Source organism: Coccinella septempunctata, chromosome 8 (assembly GCF_907165205.1).
Source record: "Coccinella septempunctata chromosome 8, icCocSept1.1, whole genome shotgun sequence".
NCBI classification, from domain to species: Eukaryota; Metazoa; Arthropoda; class Insecta; order Coleoptera; family Coccinellidae; genus Coccinella; species Coccinella septempunctata.
Window position 1 is genome coordinate 32,936,880 of NC_058196.1, and position 20,947 is coordinate 32,957,826.

At 38.0% G+C, this 20,947-nt stretch overlaps 3 protein-coding genes and 2 long non-coding RNA genes across 16 annotated transcripts in view; 2 read left to right on the plus strand and 3 right to left on the minus strand.

Moving 5' to 3' along the window:
* The first annotated feature begins 322 nt into the window (after positions 1-322).
* LOC123319497 lies at positions 323-13,293 on the plus strand. Of its 3 annotated transcripts, none has more exons than XM_044906513.1 (6): positions 323-612; positions 7,649-7,833; positions 7,989-8,237; positions 10,492-10,672; positions 11,505-11,633; positions 11,713-13,293. In XM_044906513.1, coding segments are annotated over exons 1-6 (885 nt in total). In that variant the 5' UTR covers positions 323-610; the 3' UTR covers positions 11,852-13,293. The 3 variants fall into 3 exon arrangements, with proteins under 3 accessions (XP_044762448.1, XP_044762446.1, XP_044762447.1); XM_044906511.1 differs by lacking the exon at positions 323-612 and adding an exon at positions 3,235-3,514; XM_044906512.1 differs by lacking the exon at positions 323-612 and adding an exon at positions 5,957-6,102.
* Positions 833-1,959, minus strand: LOC123319498. Its single transcript, XR_006538493.1, has 3 exons — positions 1,671-1,959; positions 1,440-1,519; positions 833-969 (listed from the first exon to the last, which is right to left on the minus strand). It is a non-coding gene; the product is annotated as an uncharacterized LOC123319498 (long non-coding RNA).
* LOC123319499 lies at positions 3,522-9,804 on the minus strand. Its single transcript, XR_006538494.1, has 3 exons — positions 9,344-9,804; positions 9,163-9,241; positions 3,522-3,827 (listed from the first exon to the last, which is right to left on the minus strand). It is a non-coding gene; the product is annotated as an uncharacterized LOC123319499 (long non-coding RNA).
* A 60-nt stretch (positions 13,294-13,353) lies between the features above and the next one.
* LOC123319496 (phosphatidylinositol 4,5-bisphosphate 5-phosphatase A-like) lies at positions 13,354-16,107 on the minus strand. The gene has a single exon (XM_044906510.1). It carries the CDS (start codon positions 15,674-15,676, stop codon positions 14,378-14,380), a length of 1,299 nt encoding a protein of 432 aa, XP_044762445.1. The 5' UTR covers positions 15,677-16,107; the 3' UTR covers positions 13,354-14,377.
* Positions 16,108-16,219: 112 nt separating this feature from the next.
* The window catches only part of LOC123319493 (histone-lysine N-methyltransferase 2C-like), a 34,458-nt gene continuing 29,730 nt past the window's right edge, over positions 16,220-20,947 (plus strand). For all 10 annotated transcript variants that reach the window (XM_044906496.1, XM_044906498.1, XM_044906497.1 and 7 more), the window contains exons 1-8: positions 16,220-16,361; positions 17,690-18,302; positions 18,361-18,622; positions 18,685-18,903; positions 18,960-19,070; positions 19,176-19,342; positions 19,400-19,590; positions 20,250-20,392. In XM_044906496.1, coding sequence (XP_044762431.1) covers positions 17,700-18,302; positions 18,361-18,622; positions 18,685-18,903; positions 18,960-19,070; positions 19,176-19,342; positions 19,400-19,590; positions 20,250-20,392 — 1,696 coding nt within the window. In that variant the 5' untranslated portion in view covers positions 16,220-16,361; positions 17,690-17,699. The remainder of the gene's footprint in view (positions 16,362-17,689; positions 18,303-18,360; positions 18,623-18,684; positions 18,904-18,959; positions 19,071-19,175; positions 19,343-19,399; positions 19,591-20,249; positions 20,393-20,947) is intronic.

Consider the following 20,947-nt stretch of genomic DNA (forward strand, 5'->3'; position numbering starts at 1 on the left):
GTAAAAGCGACCTGCAAGTTCAAGTATCGATGATTCAGTTTGCGCACACTCCCGACGAATTATTGATCTTAAGCCATCAATATTCGAGGAAGATATGTGGCATCTATTATGCATTTCCCAAAGTTGAGGAATTCAATATCGACGATGACATTTTCCAGTCCCAATCTTTTATATCTGTTAGGTAGATGTGTACTCGATCTGAGGTAGAATGCAACTTGTGGCATACATAAAGGAATTGCAATAGGCTCAGTCAGTGCAACACGTTGAAAGTGGTTTATTATTTTCACTAAAGCCGTCCCGATGGATTAAATTCGTTCTTCGTTTATGCGTGTTTACCCCGAATCTTGTGTGTGATTGACTGTCGAACCAATTACCGATGACTAGTAAAGGCCTGTGCGTAATTAACAGCGTGTGATGCACATGTTAGATACAAAGCTCAGTTCGTAGTGAATGTAATCAAGCCAAATTATCGTCGTAAGCAGGCTTTAGTGGATTGAGTTATGCAAATTGGACGAAAGTGCAATGACCTCACCGAAGGAACATCTGGTTGTTCTTTTTTAGCGACCTAGAGAGACGTCCTTATCGGGACTGATCCACCATAAAATTCTAAATGTAAGTCAAACTCAACCACCGGCCCTTTATAATATCTTTCACCAAATTGAATGCTTTGAAATGCGAGTCCTACTTTGGGTAGTATAAAATATGAGTGAAGAAGGGATTTGTTTCTTATACAAGGTGTTTCTTAATTATGTTAAACAGTGCATAATTTATTCCAAGCCAAATAAAGCTATATTTCAGAATTGGAGACTGGTAAAAGCAATAACAACATTTGTAATTTCGACAGTATTTTATTGGTTGAACTATAACTACTAGAATCACTACATATTTATATCAGCCAGTCGATTTTTTCATTTACTTTCCACTTTAACAGTACCTAGAAGTATTGAGATGCCTTCTATCTTGTACAACCTGTGGATTAAACGAATTATAAAAATCTTTTATAGATAATTATTCGACTATTTAAATAAACAAATACCTACGATGATAATCTCGGAGTATGATAAAGATTCGACCGATATATGTTGTTACGACAAATGGAAATACACTCTCTCATTATCTCAATTAGGTGTACTAATTACTCTGATAATTCGAGTAGTTTTTGAGCGAATTTCCTGTTTGTGTTATTTTATCATTGCATGAATTCGTATCAGTCTCTTGAATATTTTAGAAAGGGGAGTCTATCTCCAACGTTCAGAAAATTTTTTCGTCAAGTAGGCTGTGGAATTTCGAAAGTTGACATTTTGATTTGAAATTCCAACACTAAATGTCATCTGTCTAAGTCTATTGAAAGCTACTCTCTCAGACTACCGGTGATTTGAATGTTAACCAAAGTTACAAGGGAAAACAGACTAAAAGCTATGAAATTTTGATAAACTCACCGTCCATTAAGGTTGTTCTATTGTCTTTGTTGGAGAAAACAAGATCAATTACTCCTCTAGATGAAACCTGCTTCGGACCCCTGAAATGTAAAGAAGAAATGAGGAAAGCGCCGCCGTGAAGTCAATAGCGGTCACCCATCCAGCTACCGAACTAGCTCAAAGCTGCTCGACAACCAAAATTTCGAAAAATACAGATCAGTGTTGAAAACTGTGTTCCGTTCGTTATTTTACCTTCGGCACCATCCCAAACGGCTACCCATCATCCACAGCACCCCGTCCCGGTCGCAGTTTCACTGAAAATCCTTGGTGAGTCTAAATATAGACGTCGCCATGACGAACAGACACAGCACCTCGTTCATTTCTCTAATTGTACCGATCATGTCGTTACGACGGACTTTCTGGCGGAGGAAGCTGGGGGAGCTCTCGAAGATCCTGGTGAAAAACATCCTTCCTGCACGATTTTCGGGATGGTTACCTGTATGCTCGAATATCGGATCGATACTGATCTTGAAAACGCCGATTTTACACGGGATGGATTGGCAGCGATATTTTCCCGCTGACAGGGTCGGATTTGGCAGATTTAGACGTCAAAAAATTATTTTTGGTAGCCATACTTGTAAATTGTCATTTTTGACAGATGACAAGTAAAAGCCCGCGACCATGGGGGGTAGCTACCCTCCATACCCGCGCCATTGCTTCACGAATTCAAGAAATGCCAAGATCACTGTGAAATACTTCCACAATGGATGACATATGCAGAAGACACGAAGAAGTAGCAGAAGCATGGACGTATATAGATGCATAAATGGTATTCTGAAGGCCGCTTGCTGAATGATCGATAAAATCTATATAGATCCATTAATCAAACGATGATTCCCCGATCAAGTTTTGTAGACCGATCCTCGAAATGTCTTCACAGCATGGGCTGATACCGCCCTGCTCGTCATTACCTTGTTTATGGTGTCAATTATATAAGAAAGTTTCGGACTGGACGTTAGCCAAGCCAAATTGTTATTATTGTATATTTATCTGCGGTGCCCTTGAAATATACACTGCTACATTATCTAGGCCAGTTTCCTGCACAATCGTATTCTTCTGGTGTCTACGAATTTTTGGGTATTCTCACAAAAATCTCGCTCATCGACTGATTGAATAAAAACTTGATAACATAAAGAGTTGATCCAATATGGAGTCAATACTGGCTGTAGATCATCGACCCCTTGTATCTGTTTTGAGCAGAATATGACCGTCTTGGAGCTGCCATCTTGAGTCCGCCATATTGAATTTTCGAATTTTAACATTTAATTCATACTCTCTAATCCTCCGAGGGCCCACATACAAATTTTGTATCGAATCGAACATCGTTTTACCCTTGAATCATTGAGTAAAGAATATTCGATGGTCATTACCACAAAACTCATCCGCCATATTGAATTGATGAAGTTTGACATTGACAATTTGAAGCCTCTCAACTGCCATCTTGAAAACTTTTCTTTTGCGATGAAAGCACAGATTTCAGTGTTATCTCTGTGGATGAAAGTTTCATCAACTAGTGAGTTTGGCTCACTGGTCGTATTCCTTCCGTATTGAATCACCCTGTAGTGCTCAAATTCGGTGATTAATCACGATTATCCAGGAAATAGCCTACCAAATTTTTTTTTGTGGTTCCCAGTACCGATAATTCGTCCAGAACGCCCTTTGCCAGCTCGTGAATCACCAATTCGGAGACGACACCGACTAGCCTCTGCGAACCGGCTCCTACGCCTAATCTCCTACCGGTTAGCGGTGCCAGGCAGGTGGTGGACGACCTCTCCGTAGTCGCGCGTTCTTCCAGCCAGCTCAACTCTCTCGCACAGTCAATTCGATGTTCTCGGTCTGTTCGCGTCGATCGTCGTACATATGGTGACTTGATTTCTCGGTAAACGATCGCTTCTGTTCGACCTGGAATGTGCCTTTTTGCGTTTTAAGAGAAAAAATCAGACGGAGATGACGTTCAACACTCAGCAGGGATGTCACAGGGAGCAGAGAGAACCGGACATAGAGAGTATAGGATCGGCCAAAGAGACTTGGAACATGTACGTACAAAAAATGAACGAAGATGTTTGACAACAACGAAAGAATAAAAGAAATCATGAGAAATATGACGAATTGGAAGATGGAGATCATTTTAATCCCATAAATACTTATAATACTGATGGGAAGTTTGATAAAAAAAGAGGGTGACAAGGTCCTATGAGTACAAGTTATAAAACGATGTGTACAATGAATATTAAGACCATTAATAAATGGTGGAGTTATCCTAAAAAATGTTAAGTGGAGAAAAATAAATCCTGCATTTTGATGCATCTTCAGTAAACACCCCGTGACTCTGTACACCCCCTGATGTATCTGTAACATAAAATAACCTTTCTACAATAATTGAAATAATAAGGGAACAAATCTCTTTAAAATTTCCACTCAACAACAAGATGAAATGAATCACTGTCAGATAAAAGTGAGATAACCTATCTCAGAATGCATAATCACAACATGAATTCATTAGCGTGAAATAGAATAACGTTATGCAGTTCAAAAACCTCGAACTTTCTCTTGAATCATATCTGTTTTGTTGTCCCCAAAAATCAATGCTTTGATCGGATGTTCCGTAGACTTAAATCAGTATACCTGCATTTCACGTTTTAGTATAACAAAAGGTCTGCCTTTTTTTGGAGATTAGAAATTTAAGGAAGATAAACCTGTTTCTCGAAGTTTATCATAACTTAGGTTTATAATTCTATGTGGCTAATTGAAGTTATTCTGATGCAATGATATTCATCGAGATTAATAAGAATTTAATAATACAACAATAAAAACATTCAGAACATAATAAACAACTTTTTCATTAATTGAAGTGGATTTTAAAATTGGGGAAATAGTCAATTATTAAATACACCCACTCTGTTCATCTGGGCATGAAAAATTGAACACGACGAACTAGTCACAAACAACGTAACAGGAAGTAGGTACTAATTAGAGTTAATTCACTTTTAACTATCGAGAAAACGTTGCACGAAGAACATTCCCATACAAAATGGACAATTAATCAACTACAGGTTATAACTGATGAAAATTCACGAATGAGCGACAGGGTATTTTCGATTTTTGAACACAAGGATCAGAAGGTCCAATATCTTTCAAGTGGAGAAACTACTTCGAATTTGTTAACTCCTTCCCTACCGAGTCACTCGTAAGAGCCACCCTGTATGATTTCAATGTAAATAACGGACTAGCTAGATTGATACCTTGAAGTGAAAGTATCAGATTGAAACGCACGTTTTCTTGCACGTGTTCCTATATCGATAATTTTATACGACCAGCTGGATAACAGTTGCGTCGTAGGAAAATTCTTTAAATATCCAGATTTCACGTCATTTTCTCATATATCCGACTCTGTGGCCTGTGGCTTACAAGGAAAACCATTAAATCCGTCATAAATGACGTTCGAGTGGTGGTGAACGACCGAAAATCGCAAATAGAATATTTATTAGCTGCCCATTTATTGATTTGGCAGCAGGAATATTGGTTCTTCCTCATATACCTATCGATTTTCCCACTGAGGGGAAGTCATAAACACCTCTCGTTTTTATTCAACGCGGTGGCCATTGCAATCGACATTAATTCTACTATTCCACACCAGTCGAACTAAATTTCTCTTAATAGCCGAGCACACCCATTAGAAGAGCAGGAAACGAACCATCAAGCGTGGATAAAAACTTTCTCCGTGTCTTCTTTTTCTTCGCAGTCTTACATTTCTCTTAAATCATAGACTTTTCGTCATAGATAATAACTGAACTTCCCCTATCTGTCATCCTCTCGATCATAGAACTTTAATTAAATTATATTCCTTCGCAGTTTGATATTTAAATCGGTCGAAGAAGGATTTTGGTAAACGCCTCTCTTCCCTACTGTCCATAACTGGTCTAAAAATCAAATGTAGATCAAGGTCTGTATCGCATATCAAGTTCAAGATCTCGTATCATAATTTATTGCTTCCATTGCATTTCTTGTTTGACTCTTCATTGTACCGTGAGTGATGCAAGAGAAGTCCGACAATATCGAATTTCACAATGCTTCGTTGAAGGTTGTCAAAGGTGTGATTAGCTTATCTCTTGAAAATGGAACGGAAAAGTTTGAAGAAATACAATACTCGAGTCACGTTGACGGAAATGAGTATGGAGAGTACTCTGCATAGAAATGAGAAGAAATAATAGATGACGACACTTCTATGGTTCAAATCAAAAATTATTTGATGATTCGACTCTATGCCTACGTCACTTTTTCAAATAATTTTGAATGTGGGACATCTTTACAGGTGAATTTGCAGATGATTTATTTATCGATACCCTGAATGTACACGTCGAAATAATCGTTCGCTTCTACTCAAAACCTACGTATTTACTCATGTTCGTTTCGACATATACGTACGATAGATAATAGGTGATTTTATCCGACTGACATGAAGGTACACAATTTTCTATTTATATTCGATTAGTTTTTAATCGGTTCTCACCTGATACAGCACGGATAGAGTGGTTCTGTTGGTATTCGACCTCTCGGATATGTTGTTCTCGTGTTTTTCTTCCTTTTACGATAGCAGGAAAATACAGTGGAAACCTCTGTCGAGGTAAGGTCATGAAAAAGCTCTACATATATCGTTCATATGAAAAATGCCCACACCGTATGGCCCAAACATCCTTAGTAATATCTTTGTCAATGTGTGGATATCGCCGGAAATACGTTATTTTTAGTCGCTCAGCTAATAAGAAACTGATGGCCATGATATATTGTTTTTTCTAGCGTAAATGACAATAGTATCGATTCCATTGTAACATGTTCTCTTTCGTTATATTTAGAAGCATTTCATGGCTTTCACCACAATCAAATCATTCTATTTATAGAATGTTATCGGGGAATTTTCTAAATTAGGAATGAAGAACGCGAGAGTTAAAACCATTTCTGAGCATTGTTCAACATATTTACGGTGTTTAATCGGTTTATATATCGGAAAAAAATAATGCCTATAGGTTAGGTCTACAGGTTATGGGCTCAGAACTAGGATAGGATTTCAGTTTATTATTATGTATAAAGTGCCTCGCAATGGCACTTAAAGGAAATTCCACTAGATAATTATAGGCATAATTGGGTTTGAAGCTTGAAAAAATCTGCATACGGGGAAATCGTGAATTTTACAATGATTCGCTCCTAACTGGATAATTGGCTGGAGTCCTACAACAATGGCTAATAAAATGGCAATTTTCTCATTCATTCAAGCAGCTTACACTTATCAATTCAGTGTACAAATCAAGGCCTCCTAAATTATGAGACGTAATATTTAGGGACCTCTATTTACATGTACACTTTTCTCCATATTATTCTGCTTTCCAACTTTCTATTCAGACCAGGAGCATCTTTTTTCATAAGCCGGAACTAATATATCCAAATATCTGTTATTTTAAATTCTGGAAAATGATCAAGATAAAAGCTCCACAAACAAATATACATTCCCCGTCATTTGAGTGTAAAATCCACACTTGAAATTACCCATAAATCATTAAGTTTCCTTTAAGAACCCGTAAAACATCCTCAAAAATAAACAGACGATATTCGAATCTGTTTTTCATCGATGTTTGGATTATTTTCTGGCGAGGAAACATCAATTTTACAATAACATTGAGCAAGAATTAGGCACAATAAATAATATCCCTCTGGTAACTTCGGAAATTTGGAGGTTTCCGCCAAAACTGTGCCATTAGGCGAATTTCAACTTATCGAGGATCTCGGCTATAAATACAGCGTGAGCAATGCGAATTTCTCAACTGGAATTTCCTATGATTTTGTTTATGTCAAGTCGGCATCAGTCGGTGCCAAATTTTGGACATGTTTAGGATCGTAAAACACTTCCCAGTGTCTTCTAGAACTTACCAATGATATACAGAATATGGTAAAAACCACAAAACCAATTTTAGGAACCCATCCAAGTCATAGAGAAAGATCTTTAGTCTATGATCCAAGTGAATGATGGATCTGCTGACATTTCACAATGTTCTCTATGTTCAGAGCGCTCCCAGATGAGTTTTCTGTGGCTGTGACCACAGAAGTCTCTTTGTATGTAGTCATGACCTTGAAGTTTGGGATTTATGAAGATTTTGAACGTTCGTTATTTGTTGCAGGAATAGCCATCTGAACCAGGATGGAGAGGCGGGAAAACTCAGATGTCCGGCGCCCATCTCTAGGCTCAGGGTGGAAAAGATCGAGGGTGGATTGATGGTGGCTGGCGTGGTCGTCGCCAACAACTGTCAGATAATCTTGCCAATATTTGGTTTCCTTTTCACCCTGGTCGGGATAGTTTTAACCGGTAAGATCCGTTCACGACTGGAGCACAGATTAAAAGATGACAGTTTCTGTAATCTGTGGTCTGGAGAACATAGAAATTTTCCGATTTGTTTGGCGATGGTCTTATAGCATGTTTCGCTTCCTGTGCGATGTTATTAACTCAGTTATTTCCTTCAGTGGCCGCCTATAGGGGTCCAGCGGAAGATGAACCCTTCGAAAATTACCAGGACAGGCTTCAGTTCACAGACAACGCCCGGAAGTTAGGTCCGGGATGCATAGTAGTGGGGATCTTGATGTTGGTGGCCGGTTTCTCGCTCTGCGTGTTGACCAAACGTGCCAGGAGGAAACAGCAGACTGTCGGCTTCCACTGCCCCCTCCACGGCGATTTTTACCCCCTCAGTCCAGGGGTCAGCACCAGAACGCTCAGTAAGTCAAACACTTAAAAAAATTTTTGGTGTTTCAACTAGAGTTTTCATCGTTTATTGAGGCGCTGTGCTTCTGATGCTCGTTAATTCTTTGGATCTTCTGATACACTCCGTAGGTAGATCTATTTCGCCAGTTACTGATTTTCGACGTTTTTCCTCAACTAGAACATATCGTGACGCTGCAGTCGAAATTAATACCAAGGTTAAGGCCAAAACGACATAGGGCATGGCGTTTTGCCAACTCTAAATTATCATTTGAATCGATAAAGGCCTAAAAACCTCGAGGCTTTCTCTACGCGATACAATCTTAACCTATATATTTCGGCGTTTCTTTTTGACGGAGATCTGCCTCGATAATGTTGGTATAACTGATCGCTGCGTGTTTAGCTCGAAGCGTATTGAAATATTCTTTTCTGTCGTACAATCCACACGCTGTGAACGATAAAAACGCTAATGATTTAAATGAGTCTCGAATTCTTGGTCTTGGAGAAGAATAGTCTCTTCAGGAAACGTTACAAGTTCAGAGATAAACCATAGAGGAAAGACGACCTTGAGTCACAATATCAGGACTTATCGTGGTCATAACCAAATGTTTATTTATCATGAGTAATGAAGGAATAACAGGAATTCACGGAAATCCAGACCAATATTACCATGTTGCGTATCAATCTGTTATTCCAAAAAGCGTTTTACGCTACTATCAGGCGATTAACTTGATCAAAGTACCATCTGTCTGTTTTCTTTGTCCGCCAACGCTTTTTATCAGGTGAGTATATGGCCGGAGATATGCATAGAGTTATCTCCGATGTGTATATCGCGTATCACAAGACGCCAGACACTGTGAACCTCGAATCAACTTTGACATTTTATCGGTGTACAAAGCAGCGGACGGAAGCCTCGGCGGTAGATGATGTAATTATAGTTACCTTTGTTTCATCCTTATCAGCTTACGGTACGTTGACATTCTAGGCAACGTTGCGGCTCTGTTGAACGCATCCCATTGTTCTGAAAAAAAAAATGTATAGGTACATCTGGTGCATGAAAAGGAGTCAACCGTGTGTATCCCATCAGATCGATGAGGATATACAGGGATGAGCGAATACCCACGTTATGAATTCGGCGCAAAATGCCAATTTAAACTTCTTTTAGCAAAACAGTGGCTGTGAATCTACAGGAACTGAAAGAGATTGGTCAGAGTTACGTAGAGATTATGAATAAAGCATGAAGAGATTGTCGAGGTGATAATCCGTACGATGAGTTTACGAAATAACATTTACTCCTAACTTCTCCATGGTCCTCAGATGTTACCTCGGATCGTAAAGGGTCAACGGTCAACAAGTTCAAGTTTGAATTATGCGGGAAGTTTCGATTCTCGATTGCTAAATACGGAGGAAGTTGAACGTGAAATCAATCATTGAGCAGATCCTTCCTTTTCGGTCTTGCAATTGCCGACAATTTGCCTCTGCGTCATCGCGCGAACCTTTAACAATCGGCAGTATGACAATTCGTATATACGTGCCTCAATTCGTTGAATGCAAGTGAATAATTTCGCGAAATTGATTAAACACAGGTGAATCAGTAGCAGTAGCGAAAAGTCGGGAATAATTAATTGCTTTTATTACACAAACGAACCGCCGATATACTGGGTGGTCCGAAGAAAGTAGATCAGATTGGGTTGAAATGTGTTTCCAAAGATTTTTTATTTAGATTAGCTAAGAATAGATTAGATTGGGATTTTACTTCTAATTTTCATCATCATGATCATTGAAATGATCAGGTTAGGTTGGAAAAGTCAATAGTTTTCTTATTTCGATCTTAAATCGTTAGGTTGATTTTAAATTATCAGGTTAGGTTAGCTGAAAACGTTTTAGGTTAAATTACCCAAGAATAGCTTAGGTTAAGTTGGAATATGTCATTCTTCTTTTCAATTTCGACCGAGAAATGGTTAGTTTCGGTTGATTTGAAACGATTGGGTTATGTTAGCTGAAAATATGTTAGGTTAGATCACCCAAGAGTGGGTTAGGCTAGCTAGTTGAACTAATAGGTTAGGTTGGAATATGTCAATCGGTTTGAAATGGTTAGGTTAGGTTTATTTGAAATATTTAGGTTAGGTTGATTTGAAATATTTAGGTTTCGTTAGGTTAGGTTGGAATAGTTAGGTAGTTTATGTTACCCTCCATAAAAATCAGTAAAAACGCCATATTGTCACCATAGTGTATAATATTTTTGTTTTAATCTGAGGGTCTTGTTTTCAGCATTCAAGAGCGAACGCAAATGCCTGTGTTGGCCGAGGAAGAGAGGCCCTGGTGCGGTGGCGGTTGGCCCCCCGCAGTGCCCCCACAGTCAGGTATCTAGCAAGAGGAGTTCGTTGGCCAGCTCGCCACTTAGCCAGTGTCCCACCCCCCTGCCGTTTCTAGTCAAATCGGGATCCGTAAGGTGAGATAATAGACAGTTGAAAGTCTTTATTGACCATAGATTTCGGAATTAATCGATCTTTGATTGGTTGGGATGTGAAATTTAAGAAAAAAACAGCAATTTTTCATAACAGCTTGATCCCATCTCACTTTTCGATGCATTCTATGAAAGACTCGCAGAAAAAACGATCTAGTTCTGTGGTTATGTATCATCCAGAGGGGAGACTGACATTGACAGCTGAAGGAGGTTCCGTCAGTTTTCTGTAAACCAATGAGGGCGTTTTATTTCAGTGACGGAATGGATAGATTTTGAAGCGGGACAATTTAAATATATTTACACTTTAAAAAAATTTGCATCATCGAAAGAAAACTAGGAAACGATTCTTTTTCGACGAATATTTTCGTTTTGTCGTGTACATTCTGCGACGTTTATTCGAATCCTTAACGACATAAAAGGAATATCGGGTTTTGTTGAGTGAGTCACTCGCAATATCAATAATTCATTATGATTGTCCCATTATTGGCCATGACTGAAATCGATCCTTGGAAATTATCTCCCCGTTTTTGATTGATTGATTTCGACGTAGTAGGTACGTAGTAAAGGCTGAAGTACGGGAGCGTAGTTTAGTTGTATTGTCATATCATAGCAAAAAAAAAAATTAAATTTAAATCGATCTTATCAGGCTATCGTATAGATCGAAGCATTCAAACTTCACTCAGTTTATTTTGGATTAAATCTACGCAGAAACTGTACAATTTCCAACTGTCCTGATCCGATTTCATGAAAATTTTAAAGTGAAAACTGGTAAAAAAGCACTGAAACCCAATTCATTCGAAATTTCTTTGTTCCGCAGTGGTCTCATCATTCCTTCAGCTCAGCTATCCCCAGATCCGCAGTTCGGATCCCTGCGTTCTTTGGAACCTCGGGAAATCGCCAGTTTTCCCTTATCAAGGACGCCAACTCCCCCACCAATTCACGAAAGGTAAGTCAATTAAAAAAAAAAAAAAATTGAAATGATTTTCCTGTAATATTTGGAGTTTCAATCAATATTTCTCCTCTAGTTTTGCTCCAAATGGCAACGTCATACAAGTACCAGACGAGGAAAGTTTGGTAAATTCGCAGTTCGAGACAGTGCCAGTCGAGAGGACAGGGCCTAGAAAATCAGTGTCGATTCTTTTACCTCCCGATGACAAAGAATGAAGCATCGAAAGGAAAACGAAAAAAAATTGACATAAAGGCTTGATTAATTGGATCCAAACAAATTTGGTTCACATAACTACATTCGGTCAACTGATGTTCTCAGATCGTCAACAGTTAAACTGAATCGTTCTCTTTTTTATTGGTAGAGTTAAGTCCACTATCGTTGATATGTTTGAATATATTAACTTTATTTTATATATTTTTGTAAGCTATTGTGATATTTTGAACAGTTTCGTTTTACACATTTTTCATTATGGGATATTCGAGGATATGGATCGGAATTGATACTTGTCAGCTCAAAGCAGGTTTCAAGGAGACAGTCAGAAGTATAAATGACGAAAATTCGGGGGTTTCATGGTCTACTAGTGTGATATTTCCATAATTGACATTGACAAGTGATGGACAGTTGATTTTATGTCATAGGTGTACTTGTGATTGGTCTTCGTTTGCATGCAAAGATTCCTATGTGGCTCGAAAAGTATTTGTTTCGATATCCAATAATTTTGAGACTGAAAAGCAAATAGCATTGTATTCGATTATTTAAATATCTAGAATTTTAGATCGTTATGTTTACATATCATATATTGGCGAATATTTTGAGCAACCGTGTCCTATATATGCTTATTACCTGTAATTATTCACGAGCGATCAATAATCCGGGAGATATTTACTTACTTGTGAAATTTTGCCTAGCTCCAGGTCCTTTTCTTGCCCAATACGAATAAGGACTTTTGAATTGATAAAAAAAATTGATCTAGCAAGTACCACAGCTCAAATTGTCGAAGAACTAGGATATTAGCTTTAGATTCGTGGTAAAATTAAGAACTGTAACGTCAGGACGGATAACTGAAATTGAAACAAAAATTCTTGTTTGAAGTGCAACATGGCCATGTTTTGTCTTTAAACTCACCACTAGTGATAAGAGGCTAATTTGGATTACCCATTTCAACTTTGACCAACCATCGATTCGTTTACGTATACTAAGAACGTTCTCAGCAAAGCTCAAGAGGAAAATAAAAATAATCTTCATAATTTTGGAACTTTAATTTTAAAAATTTCCATCATAGACCTTAGAACATAGAATTCTTTATTCTAAGATCATAGACGAATAATTATTTATTTCATTATTAGTCTATGGTGTCGATGCTCATAGAATAAATACTCCTTTTTTGAATGGTCTACGAAGGAGGTTGGGTCCATTTTGTGCCAACTTTTGGTAGTTGATATCTAGCACCTAAACGATAATAAAAATCGGTCATTTCTGATCTAATCAGAATATTTTTCCAATTTCTTATCTGAAAATTTCATCACCTAAACTGCATCTCCCACCCTACTCTAAGGATTTGCTGTGAATTACTTTAAAGACAAGCTAACTTTGTTAGAGTATCACACCGGAAAACATTGTACACAATGTTGAATAAATAAAAGATATAATTATCTAATTGTAGTTTTACTACCCTTCAAAAAACGGGTTATAGGGAAAATGGCCCAAATAATGGTAAGACACTTCAATTTCATATATTTGTATAGATATAGGGGATCTTAGCTCTATTACATGAAAATATAATTTTTAACAATTAATTAAAAAATATAAAATATTCTTTAACGGTTAATCAATTAAGGACAACTATATAGCAGCTTCGTATCACATCTTAATAAGTCATTTTCAATTGCATCAAGCAAACTAAAATTTTTAAGTATATTTGTCAACACCTATCTACTAATTTTGCATTCTACACATTTAACAGTAGAGTTTGAAATAAAAACTAATAATTTGAACAATAAGGCATCAGAATTCCTACAAGAAATTACAAGTCAAGCACAGGTGTAATTTTTTTCAGTAGGACTAATATAAATAGACTAATATTGATATTAGTCTATGCTAGCAACATTATACAATTTTGGTTCCATGAAACATGAGAGGAAATTTATGCAGCATAAATATATCATTGAGTTACATCATTTTTCTATCACATTATATTTCAAAATGAGCTATGATTATATCTATTGACAAAAAATTCTTATCAACAAGCTAGAAATTGTCTTCTAATTTCCCTTATAATCATTTCCGTTTGAGTGCAAGATCGTCAACATAGCAATATATCGAATTTGAATTCATTTTTCTATATTTTCCTAGAACCAAAAATCAAAAAAATGTGATGTTACCCTAATACACTTCTACAAAAATCAATTTAAAAATTTAATAAAATACATCAAAAAGGTATAAAAATATCGATCAACCAGCGACATAAAAATTCAAAAACATACCAAGGTACATAGAGTTATGTAAAATAATTTATTAATAATCAACAATTCTTAGACATTTCTCATGCTGAGGTTCCACTAGTGAATGAAAAATGGATATACTTACTGGGATACTAATTGGAGGATTTTCTCTTTGATTAATGGCAGCATTACATATTTTTTGAAATATCCTGTATAATTCTGAATGGTATCTATTTGGAGTCATAATAAACAAACTAAATCTTCATCTAACCTAACCTCACTACGCATCACTTGAGAGATTTAATCACTATCTTTTTTGACTATTGGGAAAGGGTCGCTTATTCCCAGCACGCTCAATACCTTTTCCTCAGACTGACTGAAATATACCAAGACGTAGTTACCATTACATCTACTGGGTAGTTCGCTGAAGGTGATCCTATATCTCAGGATCGTTTCGCCATTTTCAGACTCAGGACGAAGATTTGAACTTTTATTGGTATAGTTGTAACATACATAATCATCAAGACTGTCAAATTTATCTTTAAAGAGTCCAATCCAATCCTCCTTAGTTTGGGGTATTTTCCAAGGGTTAACTCTGTATACCACCTCGTTATCTTCTTCTAAATACCAAGTAGATATCTTGTCAAACTCCACAATAGATTCGGCAAAATCAGAAAATACCTTCACCGAGAAATCTGCTGATACTGGTTTGTGGTCACTCAGGGTATAAAACGGATGATATTTATAGGACAGTTGCTCGGCTTTCAGAGTGATATTTTCGTAATTGTGAGAGTTTACTTTGTACAAGATCCTATCGCACCATCCGGGTCTTCTCTTGAAATCGTAGGAGTTGGTGCCGACCTCGAATTTGAAAGTTGGAGGAAAAGGGGGCGTTTGTTCGGTGAGCTCACTGAAAGCTTGTCCTTTCTTCATAACATACCTCAGTTGGTCGTACTTGAAGAGAGATGGAAGATCTTTCTTTAAAATGATTCTTTCTATTTCTTCGGGGGACCTTTCAAATTCTTCCAGCAGACGGAAATTCAAATCGCCCATCCAAAATACATAATCGTGGAAAAATATTTCTGTGTGTTCTTGCACATGAAACTCATGGTCCTTGACTATGGTGTTGTAGTCTTCTACCCTATCTTTCAAATGCTCATCGTGAGCGCTAAGATGGGCGTTGACAAAACACATAGAACATCCATAGATGCTAAGTCTTACGCTGACTGCACCTTTATTTCCCCACATTCCTGAGAGCCCAGTTCTTGTATACTCTGACTCGATTTCCCTGATATTTAGAAGGTGTTTCCTCAATGCGAATACACTCATTATCAATCCTTGCAATCTGACACTCTTCAATTTAACATAATCTCTCTTCTCCAGTAGCTCTTTACAGCATGTTGTCCAGGGATCTTCGAAAATTGCATCTAAGAACAGATTGTGGGGCTGCGCCTTCACTTCTTGAAAACTCAGTATATAAAAATCAGGTAAATGGTGGTTTTTGAGCTCTTCGGGCAATGAGAGTAGATCATAGAGTTCCTGCCCAGGAACACTTGTTCCAACATTATATGTCACAAAATATAATTTAATATTCTCCATGTTTCTGAGTGTTGTAATATAATAATTCGGTAATAATTCTTGCTATCTACCAAACCCAAAGATAATGTAATGTACTTTTATTAATTTTTCACTGCAAGGTCCACAGCTGTCAAGGTATTATCAATTAAGGGAATTACGCCAATTATATCGAATTTTCCCAATGTTTCCAAAATCCAATTAGATAGTTACGTATTATCTTCGCCTTCACGATAACTAAGATTAGATTCCTCGAGAATGTAAATAAATATGGAGAATAAAACTAGTACAAAAAAGGAATGGTTGGACGTTGGGACATCACTCTGAGCAAATATGACCTGAATAATTCCGAAAATCAATCAGGCATCGGGAAATTCGAAGTGGAAATTTCACAGAGGGAAAATTCTTCTCATATTTTAAATTCCAATAAATATTGAAAAGCAACTGTCAAACCGCCATTCTTTAATGGACACAGAAGTTGATTAGTTATAGGGGAATTTCGTTTTTCGTCACTAAATTCTAGTAATGTGCGCAGCGCAGTGCTCTTCGAACTGTCGTCTGTCGTTCGTAATTTTAGGTTGACTGTTGACATGTTGTGTGTTGGTTCGTTGTGTGTTATCTTCCACTTTCCTTAATTTTCGGACCTTTATTTATGTTACGGGATGTTTAATTTGAGACCATATTAACTTTTCGGAATGGATATAACTACGTAAGTTTAGTTTTCCAATAGGACGATTTTTATCGTCGGAAAAGATGATTTGTTTGAAACCATTATCGGCTTGGGATTAAGTACATAGAACTGTCTAGATATGGCGCTGGTTTTGGAATTTGTCTGAAGTGTTATTTTCATGAAGAAATTGGTTTCAAGCCATTATTTTCAAAGGAGGTTCTACTAATTTCGTTCAATTTCGCATTTTTATTAAATTTTCTCAGTTTCAAGCGCTTTCATTCAAATCGAGATTTTTATTTACATGATTAACCTTGATTTTGGGATGGTCCTATGGATGATTATTCAATACAGTTTTCGTTTTGAAATTTGAATATTTTACAGATCAAATGTTTTTCTTCGTGTTTTCTGAATCCCAGATAATTTTTTTTCAATCAGTTATTCAAAGTCTGAATTTTTTTAATTTTCAATTAATCTTTTGTTCTGCTCTGCATAGAGAAACGAAAACATTTATTTCTCACTGTTGTATTTAAGAAATGATCGGTAGTCCAGCATATTCTTGAATACATTTCCATTACGAAATTTGTGGCACTTTCCTTGTGGTCCTCTGATACTTGGGAGTAAATTAATTTTTCTAGGATGTCTTAAGAATAATGATTTCATAAGTGGAAAATTTGAAATTGAAACTGCTACATTTCAATGATGCTCAAAAAATCCATAGGTTAGGAAAATTCATTTTATTTTGCTCAAAACCTGAACTTTTTTGGTTCAAAGAAGGCATGCGAAGAATACCTCTTAAAAAGAGGATCTGTAAATATAAAGAATATTAAAAAAATCACAAGCATGATATGAAAGATTCGTTTAGAAATTCAGTGTGAATTCATTATTTTTCCAGTTTTTATTTTGATTCAGAGAATTTCAATTCTATAGTTCTGTGTTAATGCATAGAAAAATATGGACCAGAGAAAGAATATCTGATATCATCAATCGGGAATCGGGAGTTCCCATGAAAGGATCGTTGATTTTCCGTTCAAACCGTTGAGCAATTGATCCAACAAAACGAAAGAATTTGACGGAAAATGAATGAGATTGCCAATGACGACAAATGGGTTTCACTAACCTATAATCTAAATCTATGCAATTAAGTATAAACTTCTGTGCTCCGGATGTCATTAATAAAATTCTTCTATGGTTTGGTCAACAGCTAGCACAGAACATTGTCATATACAAGCTGTGAATAAATCGCAGATTCAAAAATGATTTTTGATTTGAAATATCTCAGTGGCGTATCATTTTTTTCAATGACCGTATGCTCGCCATATTTAGAAACCGCCCTTTCTTCTAAAAAAACGTGCTTCCCTTGTTTTCAGAGAGTAGAAAATGGATGATCTCACATCTGGGCTCGACCCGGATATGCTGATGGACCTGGAGGATCCTGAAGCATCTGAACTGGAGGATGAAGACGAGGAATTTGTCGAGGAACCTTTACCTTCACCGCTTCAACTGCCTTCTTCCGGACCTGGATCGACAGCTACATCTATCACAAGTTCACCCCCGAACAACGATGATTTCTTACCCCCTTTCAATTTTACCGGCAAACCGCTTAGTTCTATCAGAAGGGGAAGGGGCAGGCCGAGGAGGGAAGGAGGTAAACCTCTACCTCGTAAACAACCGATCGGGAGCAAAGTCAGAAAACCGAGACCTCCGGGTTCCGGTCGAGGCACCGGCCCCAAACGGGTCAGGGTGGACAGGGACTACGAGTTCAGTTTATCAGGCGACGACATGGGCATGTTGGACCCCGAAACTGGGGCCTTCGTTTTCAACGACAAGCCGGCCCTGCCGAGCGTAGACGATATGCCGTACGCGCCCGAGGCCTGGCCTGGTAAAGTCTGCGCCTTTTGTAACCTGGGGGAGAGGAGCCAACTGGGCCAGGGGGAGTTCCTCAGGCTCAGTTGCCCGGACGGTTTCATCCCTCAAAGAATGGTACAGTCGATTTTTTTCAAGATCGTTTGTTACATACTGTATTTTTTAATTTTTTTAGACGACGTCTAATTCCCCGAGTACTTCGAGTACCAGTCAAGAGAAAGAAACGGGTGATAAAAGTCCTAGGGGTCCTGTGACCTGCAGGAGACAGAAGAGTTTCAACAAATGCAGACATCCCTCCATGACAAGCGAATACGTGGATGAATTGACAATTATAGGTTATTCCGATGAACCAGAGGTGTCCCAGTTGTATGAGCAATCGGGACACTTCTATGTCCACCGTAACTGCGCTCTGTGGTCCCACGGAGTTGTAAGAAATGGTGAGTTTCACGTGATCTTATTAGAATGTAGGTGAATGATCCAATTCGCTTTTTCCTCGTAGAACATTACGCGTTGGAAAACGTGGGCGTTGTCGTGCTGCAAAGTTCTTCCAGAAAGTGTTCATTTTGTAACCATTTCGGAGCCAGCTTGGTCTGCAAGGCGGACTCTTGCAACAAAGTATACCATTATCCGTGTGCCACAGCTGCAGGTGCCTTTCAAGATCTACCGACGCTGTCTACGTTTTGTAACAGTCATCTCACCCAAGCGTCTTACTGCGAATGTGAGTATTCATCGTGTAAACTTGTCTGTTGGAGATTTAACGAGTTCTTTCTTCAGCTACCATATGTTACACTTGCAAAGCCCCGGGAGATATCGCGAATTTGGTGTTTTGTTCCACGTGTGGCGAACACTACCACGGGACATGCGTTGGGTTAGCCCAGTTGCCAGGTTAGTAACGAATCTAACCTCAGTTGTCAATTGTGACAGTTGACGTTTTATAAGTGAAATCTGTCAATTGCGATAGTTTTAAGCTTATTTTCTTGGGGTTTCTAGGTGTTCGCGCCGGTTGGCAGTGCAGGAAATGCAGAATTTGTCAGGTTTGTCGCAGCACCGGCGATGAGTCTAAGTTGATGACCTGCGAACAGTGCGACAAAGTGTACCACGCCGGGTGCCAAAGACCGATTGTGACTACCATACCGAAGTACGGTTGGAAGTGTAGGGTAAGTTGACGTTTTCTTTAAGCGTCGGTGACAGATCTAATTTTTACCATTTTACAGTGTTGCCGCATATGCGGCGATTGCGGTTCGAGGACGCCAGGAGCGGGATTGTCGTCTAGGTGGCACGCGCATTACACAGTTTGCGATTCCTGCTATCAACAGCGTAACAAAGGGTTCAGTTGCCCCATATGTCGTAGGGCCTACAGGGCTCACGCCCATAGGGAGATGGTGCAATGCATATCTTGTAACAGGTGGGTTTTTTTCATTTTTCTCCAGGATTGATCGTGGCTGAGGTGCGAAAAATGACGTAACCATAGAATCGAATGATTTTGACATGTGAGTGTCAAGTGACATTTGAGGTTTTTGACGTTTATTAAAGTCAAATGTGAACAAATATACGTCAGTCGTCAGTTAAACAACAGTGAGGTTAGCAGCGATCACAGACAGGGGTGGGTAGTACCGGATTCGATTCATCGATGGGGAAAAGTAAGATTTTTGGCCTTTGTATTTATGAAATTCATTTTATTACGGTTTCGTAAGGCGCTGTGTGAGATAGGCGTATTCTGAAGGAGATTTTTTTGACGGGTTTTCGTATCTTGTTTTTTTTATCGGCTACACTAATTTAGCAACTTGATCAACAACTCTCGACTCGCTCAGGTGTATATTTCACCGATTTTTGTATCGTTAAAATCGACAATTTTCTCAGATCTCCTCGGAATCGTTAAATTAAAATATTCTAATTCGACGAGCGCAAGAACAATGGCTTTAAAATTTTGAATAAATGCATATTGAACACCCCTATTTCCCGTCGTCGCGTAGTGACACTCGACGACACCGCTTTGAATGCACGAAAACGAAAGTGTCGATGGAATATTTTCGTTGGCACGTTGAAAAAAAATCTCTTTTTCAGATTCGTCCACGGTACGTGCGATCCAGAAGCGGAATTGAGCACTTATCACGCCAAGAAGGAAACTAACCCAGAGTATGAATACGTTTGTAGTTTGTGCAAGAGCGTGAGCAGAACTACGCAACCGATTTTGTCCAAAAGAAACAGTAAGTGCAGTTTTAAACAGTTGTTTCTTTTCGTTTTGTGATTTTTATACATTCTTATGCTGATTGACGCTTATTTTCTTCTTATTTTCATTCAATTCATAAGACTGACTGGCTGATTTGGATGCAGTTCGTGAAATAGTCATTGACCCTTTGATCTAAACCTTGTTGTCATCAATATTTGCGTCAAGGCAAAGAAATGGGTCGACATTGAACTTCTATTGCGGTAAATCTAGGCTGAATTTGATGTAGCAGTCGCGAAACCAAAATAGAATACAATTTTTTCAAGGTCAACAAGACAGGACATCATAGAATACAATATGTTATTTTCTTCGATGAACTATCAACGTTGGGTTTAAGATTTTATGTTGAGCGGTTTGAGGCCCGTTTGCACCAATCCCCCTTAAAATGAGTACTTAACTAAGCGTAGTTTAAAGTTAATGGACACTTAATTTTATTGTCAGTTGCACGAGTGCGGCTTAACAGAATCTTAAGTAAGGGGCCCTTAAGTTTTTATATCTAGTGATATTTCAGTTTTTTATTTTGGTGCAACTTCAT